At 37.4% G+C, this 7,626-nt stretch overlaps 1 protein-coding gene across 3 annotated transcripts; it reads right to left on the bottom strand.

Annotated features, from left to right (window-relative positions):
• Positions 1-1,048: 1,048 nt before the first annotated feature.
• Positions 1,049-6,980, bottom strand: LOC122646456 (nascent polypeptide-associated complex subunit beta-like). Of its 3 annotated transcripts, none has more exons than XM_043840017.1 (6): positions 6,863-6,980; positions 3,659-3,726; positions 2,416-2,564; positions 2,283-2,339; positions 1,882-1,920; positions 1,049-1,369 (listed from the first exon to the last, which is right to left on the bottom strand). In XM_043840017.1, the coding sequence occupies exons 2-6, from the start codon at positions 3,724-3,726 to the stop codon at positions 1,212-1,214; spliced, it is 471 nt and encodes a 156-aa protein (XP_043695952.1). In that variant the 5' UTR covers positions 6,863-6,980; the 3' UTR covers positions 1,049-1,211. The 3 variants fall into 3 exon arrangements, with proteins under 3 accessions (XP_043695952.1, XP_043695953.1, XP_043695951.1); XM_043840018.1 differs by lacking the exon at positions 6,863-6,980 and adding an exon at positions 6,783-6,806; XM_043840016.1 differs by lacking the exon at positions 6,863-6,980 and adding an exon at positions 6,727-6,756.
• Positions 6,981-7,626: the final 646 nt, after the last annotated feature.

The following is a 7,626-nucleotide window of genomic DNA, read 5'->3' on the forward strand; positions in this document are numbered from 1 at the left end:
TCATGGATTTTTATCGTCTCAAGTGCATGATCAACAAGTGCATGTCCAATGCAAATCTAGGAAGGCGACACGTAATCGAACAATCAGGGTTGAATCCAATATTCACCCCCACCCAACCCTAACCTAACCCAATTGATTCACTCCTTCCTCTCTCAATGTGGCACCCTCTCCTCTCTCTCATTGCTCTCATTGCCGTAGTTCATGCTTCACGGCAACCCTCTCCTCTCCTCTCTCACTCATCTCTCTCGCTGCCTTAGTTCACCACTTTTGGCAGGTCTCAGCAATTCCCACAAACCACTCCACAGAGCAAGAGCAGGCATATGAACCCTAAGATGATGGATGAACCATCCTCTATGGGTGGAGGAAAACTTTCTCCAAAAAAAATTGAGAATAATGCATGAAAACGTATTTATGACACGTTCGTTTGTTTGTATTCAAAATTTTAAAATGGACTTCATATACCTCTGAGCATAACTGGTTTTTCACTTTATCAAATGGTTAAAATGATGTAACCTCACACATGAAGTGTCAAGTGACTTGATTTGAGTAAAAGATCGGATTAAAGAGTAGGAAAAATAAACCTGTGCATTCCATCCATTCCAGATTATGAAAGAAACAGCTTACAATTGTTGAAAGTTCATTTCCTCTCCCCCCTCCTCCCCCTCCAAATAGAGGAGGTTAATTCTCAAAATAGAAGAGATCAAAGATAGACAGACACCCAGAGTTGTGTACCGCCAATGTGACCCAGGAAGGTCAAGGAGAGAAGAACCATTGGGTTTGGGAGGGCATGCAATGACAACAACAGACACTACCTTCCATCCCTGCTGGAAAACTTCACAATTGCATCACAGATAGCAACACCCAGAGTTTACCCAAGTCAGATTGAAACACCACCAATATCCTACTATCTGTGATACTTCAGTAGATAACTATATCATCAAAGGATAAAGTTAAGGACATAAAACAGGTAATGTTCAAGGATCAAAAAGAAAAGATGCAAAATCTGGCAAGCCACTTAAAATTGAATCAGGTACATATGGGGATTTGTTAACACAACCAAAATAACTAATTTCTAGTTATGTCACAAGGAGACTGAAAAAAACAAGTAAATAGAACAGTAATTTAAAAACAAAAAAAGAGGCATAATACTTGGGGAATATAAGCCAAAAACCAAAAAGAAAAAAAATATATAAAGAAATCCTTCAGAATCTCTAGGAAGTTTGACCATCGTTAGCAGCAGCCTCAAATGTCTCCCCTGCCACAAGCTCTGGAACTGCATCATCATCGTCCTCTTGGGTTGCACCAGCATTGGGTGCATGCTTCTGGAACTGCTCTGCTAGCCTTCTCAGGTTGTCCAAGTTATCTGGCCCTGGAAATAACCCCAAAGAACCATCAACCAATGGATCAAAACTATATATCCCTCAAAGTATGAGTAGAACAATTCACCATAAAAAATAATTAACTCGGCCTTCAATTTTCAAGCTTTATTATTACTCTGGTGGAGTTAGGATTGGAAACTATGGCAGATAAAACAATCAAACAACAAAAAAAGCCAGGCCCGCTTTCGACTGAGAAGATCATCATGGTATTTGAGTGAAAACTAATTAGCATCCTTTAACATATGTTTATAACAAAAGGAAGGATAAGAACCTAGTGAAGACATAAATCTTGCAATAAATATGCTAATGCTACTCCCAAGGATAGCCAGAATATGAGTATGCCACTTGGAGGAAAAAAATTAATTAGCATCCTTATATACAGTGATTTCTAAAAATTGGGTTTACATTTTACAAGTAAAATAAATAGAGAAAACTTCATATATATAAGACGAACGAACAAAAGTTGAAAACAAAGCACAGGAAGCGACAAGATGAGACATACCCAATTGGTTGATGATTCCAGGGAGAAGATCCTGCAATTCTGAGAGCAGAAGAAATTCAAATGTTAGCCACTCCAAGAAAAAGTACTTAAAATAAATACATAAATTAAAAAAAAAATTTGAAGAACATAAAACATAAGGAGAGGCCAACACCAGCAATGGCACTTTATTTCTTAGTGGGACTGAGAAGAGGCATCAGCAAAATGATGCTAATCATACAATTGAATTAATTTCACTTGGACAGGCAACAAAATGAGCATCATCAAATAAAGTGCACATTTAATCAACATATGCACTTTAAAGAATATGGTACCCACCAAATTCTGTATCATGTAAGTTAGGACTACATATAGTTAGGCTAGACCGACTTTATGGAGAAGTGAATGAAGAAATGAGAAAGTACTTTTTGTTTGGGGAGCGCCACTAACAACCCAAGTGTTGGCAGCAATTGACGCTTGAACTGAAAGACAAAAATACAGTCAGCAAATACAATAAGCCATATATAGATGTAAAACCTTATGCCTAGTTGGGTGTACCTTTGGGGTTTAGAAACTGGATGACAATGTCATCCTTAAAAATGTTGACTTCCTCAATGGCAGGGATGGCATTCACCCCTATTCTCTTCAGGGTGCTCTGGAGCCTTTTGTCATCGGTTGTTGTTGTCTTATGAACTGCCTTCTTCTTTCTGTTGTCAAGAACATGTAATTACTTCAAATAAAATTCAAAATAAGCAAAGAGAAATATTGAGCATCTGCAACAATCAGGGATAAGCTACCAAATTTTAACCCTATAGTACAAGAAGCTGTCAATATACCCAAAACCAAAATTTCACTCTACGATGAGAAATTATTAATTAACAGCTTTCTGTAACAGGCTATTTCAGAAATTTCATTAAGAGAATGAAGAGTAGATCCCATTCACCACCTATCACAAATTATTAATTAACAGCTTTCTGTAACAGGCTATTTCAGAAATTTCATTAAGAGAATGAAGAGTAGATCCCATTCACCACCTATCACAAGTTGGGAGAAAGCATTAGTAAGTATCCGCCGAACTACCCCAAAAGATGCTTCTCCCTGCCTTGTGCTAGCTGAAGCAGTGGAAGAACTTGTTGGAAAAATAGGAAGTCCAATACATATTGGCATCATGATGATGTTTGAATACCCAGTAGTGCCAATAAAGATGCATAATTCACAAAATGACATAAGAATAACAATTGTCAACATCAATCCACATATTATTCACACCTTTAAACTGTATCATTCATCTTCAACATACACCCAAAGAACAAATTTTGGGTTTCATATATAGAACACAGTAATGAAAAATCCAGAAATCATCAATGCTCAAGACCATTCTCTCGGCAAGCCCCTTATCAGTAGAGCATAGCAGCATACAAGGGCATTCAATACTGACTGAGCATGGAAGACACTTAATTTTGAAACCCAAAAAGACACGAGACATTATACAAAAGAATCCCCCAGAGGGATTGGACAAGAAGGAAGATTTATATTTCGGCAAACAACTTGTCCAAAGACGTCAGACTGGGGCAATACAATGACACAATATATTCAAATGGCATCACACAACATTATTCACATTTGGCAAGCACACAAAAGGTGCTCCTGATACTGTCTTCTCCTGAAAATACTAGAAATATTTCTTCAAGAAACTAATCATAGTATATCAGGTATGAGATCATTTGTTCATAGATAACACTACAACTACAATAATTTAAAATTAATTATTGAGTAAGAAATGGGATAAAGTTGAACTCACCTTCGCATGCTACCCTTACCACCGGTGCGTACAGCACCGGCCATCTTCATAAGCCTCTCCCGATTCATCTGAAATAGGAAGGAAATACCTCATAAAGCTAGATCAACTACAGGTGCTATTAACCATCACAAGAGTAGCAGTTTCAATATCAAAAATTATTAGTCATGAAGTGCAACTAACTGAAAACAAAAGTCCAAGCAAAAGGATGGACCATGGAATACAGAATGCCCCTTCATCACACAAAGGCTTTAGGGAAAGCAGCATAGAATCCAAATGCCCCTCCATCACAAAAAGGGTTTAGGAAAGCAGTATAGAATCCAGATGCCCCTCCATCACACAAAGGCTTAAGGATCATGCACAACCTTCGCCCCCAATCCATAATGCAAATCTGATCTCTACCAAGACCATATATACTTGAAAGCCTCTTAATTTCACAAAGCTTGATCCTTCAGTATGTGATATAACATGAAAAAATAGCCCATCCAACAACACATGGAGGTTTCATCTCAATCATGATTATGCCCACTCCCTCCTCATTGCTCATCCACTCTTACAAAGGTCATCCTGCAAGACTGTTCTTTGATCTTTTCAAGTTTCTCCCTAAGCTAGAGAATACCTACTTCCCACCCACTGGAATGATGTAATCATTTGCAAATGCATTTTCATACCAAAGGTAAACTATGGTACTTTTTGAAACCTTCTGAAATGCAGTTCCAATGCTCAACTACATAATGTAATAGGTTATTAAAGCAAATAGGTCATGCATTTAAGATTGTATTTGCTAATCCTTAACCATAGGAGCACAAAAGAGACCAACATACCCAAGTTGTCAAGACTACAACTTTCAATTCCAAACCTTAACACAACATCCAATTAATCAAACACAAAAGGAACTTGGCAAGAGAAAAAGTTGTGTTGATGTCCAAACCTCTCTAGCAAAGAGTATCATAAACAGAATCTTTATGACAATCAGTTTCTTTTAAATCATCAGGGAGTATCTTCCTCAGGAGAGGCTAGATGACATTCTTCTCAGACAACAATTTCATAAGTTTATTAAACCATAAATCCCCTCAAAACCACTCAAACTAAACAAAGTATTAGCAAATTTTCCTACAATCTCCACAAGCATAATGATAAGAGACTAGAAATTCTAACAGTAATTTCTCTTTCATCCTTTCTAGCATCTAACAAGAACCACTTACAGCCGCAAACATCATAAAAGAGAAGAGTGAAGACAAACTCTCCAAAGGAAAATTAGAACTACTTTTTTAGCCCACATCTTCTAAATATTTGGCACCTGATCTAAAACACATGCATTTTTATAATCCTACAATTTTCTGTGCCAAATTTACCACCATCAACTTTTAACATTTAAGTAAAGCACAAATTCATAACCAAATATATAGTAGTATTCATTAGCAATGACCAAAAGTAACAACAATAATACCACCAGCAGCAGCAGAAACAGCTGTGACAATCAGATATAGCAGCAGAACATTTCTAATGGAAATTTTCTTCTGCATATTTGCTAGCGAATTGAGAGAACCTAATGGCAAATGGATCAAGATTAGTACTGCTATAGGAAAGAGCCAGTCAACAATGACACCGCTTTAAAGTTTAAACAAGTTATAGACCATGGCTTTAAGTCATCACGAGATTACAACAGTAGGTGGCTAACCTTCCCAGGTGTGAGAACAAGTGTACGCATGGATATGAAATTTACAGGTGTAAAAAGTACACACATCCTAGGTCTATGTCCCCAACCATACAGAATAAACTCATTTTGAACAAAGGGAGCAGAAGGGCATTTACAGTCTAGACATGAACCCCCCTTCACTATAACAATAAGTGTCCATCCTCAACAGTAGACCGTGCATCTAAAGCATCCAAATTGTGGGATCAACAAACAACAAAACTCTGACAATTCCGTCACATAACCTACTCAGAAATCTTGTGTAACCATAATTATTACAAAATAAACAAAGTACAAACCATTCCATGAGATCTAAATCTTCCCAAAGATGCATTACTAAAGGTCAAAGTAATACATAAATCTGCATAGAAAACAGACTATGGAAAAATAATTCAAGCTTACACCAATTCCAAATCCCACCAATGATTATGCATGTAAACTGCTGGAGCCATTCTTTCACTGAAATAATGCCCAATCCCTCTTCCCCCCCCCCCCCCCAAAAAAAAAAAAAAAAAAAAAACTTCACTAACTCTTGAATAAAGAATCAAGGGACTACTGTTTTTTTTTTCACACAGGAAAAAATATGGAAAGAAGAGGACTGGGAAAGTATCTTAGCACATCAAACCACAAATCCAATAAAGCAACTAATATGAGCTAAGCTGAAGAACCACAAATCTATACAGCAACTAACATGAGCTAAGCTGGATAATCTAACTGTGCAAGCTCATTCACTAAGATGGGCAGACATTAAGAGCCACATAAAAGCAGGCGTTTTGAATTATGTGGGGCATCTTCCAAGACCCAACATAAACTAGATGATATACTAAAGCAGAATCCCCTTGACAATCAACCTAGATGTTTCCAACTAAAGTGGCCATAAATGTTACTGGAGAACGTATCATGTTCATAGTTACTCGAATTTCCGTGGTTCTACACTCTAAAACCTACCAGCATCCACGTACACATGGTAATACTTTCCAACAATAAATGCTGACATCATTTTCTGAGCTAAGCTAAGCCCATAAATTGAATCAGATCCAAATATGAAGTAAGGATTAAGTAAAGCAACTCCAATGAGCTCTAATACTACCAACAACAAATGGAGAAGAATAATTTCTGGGGATTGGCCAGATGTCAAAGACAGAAACAGAAACTAATCACTCATAATATCAAAAAAACCCCAAATATAAACCATTAAAACCGAACCCTCTTAAAGGCAACCAAAATCCTAACATCAAACCCCAGCCTGCTAATATTTCCTTCTTACAGCAGTCAAAACCCTAAAATCTCTAGAATCAGAATCTCATTCAACAAAAGAACGATAAGAAAAGCATACAAAACCAGACGCATCAACCCTAACCACCTTTAAGCTAACAGAATAAGACTCCATCGAAGACCAGAGGAGAGGATATAAGAGATCGAAATGCTTACGTGCGAATGAAAAATCAAAATCAGAATCGAAAATCCAGATAAAGAGAGAATAAGAGAGAGGAGTGTCTTTCGGAGAGTACCTTTAAGAGGGTGTTGTGGATAAAACGAGAGAGGCTACAGAGAGGTTTAGGTCGCCGCAAGCGCAACTGGCAAGAGCACGCTCAGCTGAGACCAGCGACTGGCTAACGACGCTATATATAAAATGGTAATTTTCCGAAAATACCCCAATGTTTTCTTCAATTTCAAAACAAAATATTTGCTTAAGAGGTTTTTATGTATATGAAGTTGGGTAAGACATCGCTATCTACCTATCTGGGCCTGTAGCCGGTGCACCAGCACGGGCAATGAGAACGTGCGGCGGTGCAGGTGGGCATCAACATGGATGGAATTTTTTGATTTCCATGGGGTGAAACGGTAATTTTGTGCACTCCTAAGTCTAGATGCAAGAGCTACACAACCGGTTACTGTACTTTTTCCTTAAAAATGTATCATAATCCATGTAGTATAGACATGATTTTAGAAAAAAAAAACAAAAAGATAATGATTTTGTCTAAGACCAATACGGATCATTGTTACATTATGAATAGAGGGTAAAAATAGAAAAGAATTGGTAGAGTGTCAATATCTTTGAGAGAAAAATCGTCTGATATGGATCCTTAATGATATTGGTATCAATATCGATACGATACATATCAATTAGATACCAATACCAAAAACCATGATTATGGGGCATCAAATGATCAGTTCAGTCTAAATCAGTTTTATGCATGTGCCCCTCCAATCCGAATCGTTAAGGTGAGATTTCATTTGAACCGGTTTTGGTTCAGTCGGTCTTAGGTTTTTT

The sequence above is a fragment of the Telopea speciosissima genome, chromosome 11, assembly GCF_018873765.1.
Source record: "Telopea speciosissima isolate NSW1024214 ecotype Mountain lineage chromosome 11, Tspe_v1, whole genome shotgun sequence".
In the NCBI taxonomy this organism is placed as follows: Eukaryota; Viridiplantae; Streptophyta; class Magnoliopsida; order Proteales; family Proteaceae; genus Telopea; species Telopea speciosissima.

Excerpts from the sequence above, each read along its gene's own strand:
- LOC122646456 (XM_043840016.1), bottom strand. Across the intron at positions 2,565-3,658 it reads GGTAAGGGTAGCATGCGAAG|AAAGAAGAAGGCAGTTCATA; the intron begins GTGAGTTCAACT and ends TCTTGACAACAG. Across the intron at positions 2,340-2,415 it reads CCAGTTTCTAAACCCCAAAG|TTCAAGCGTCAATTGCTGCC; the intron begins GTACACCCAACT and ends TTTGTCTTTCAG.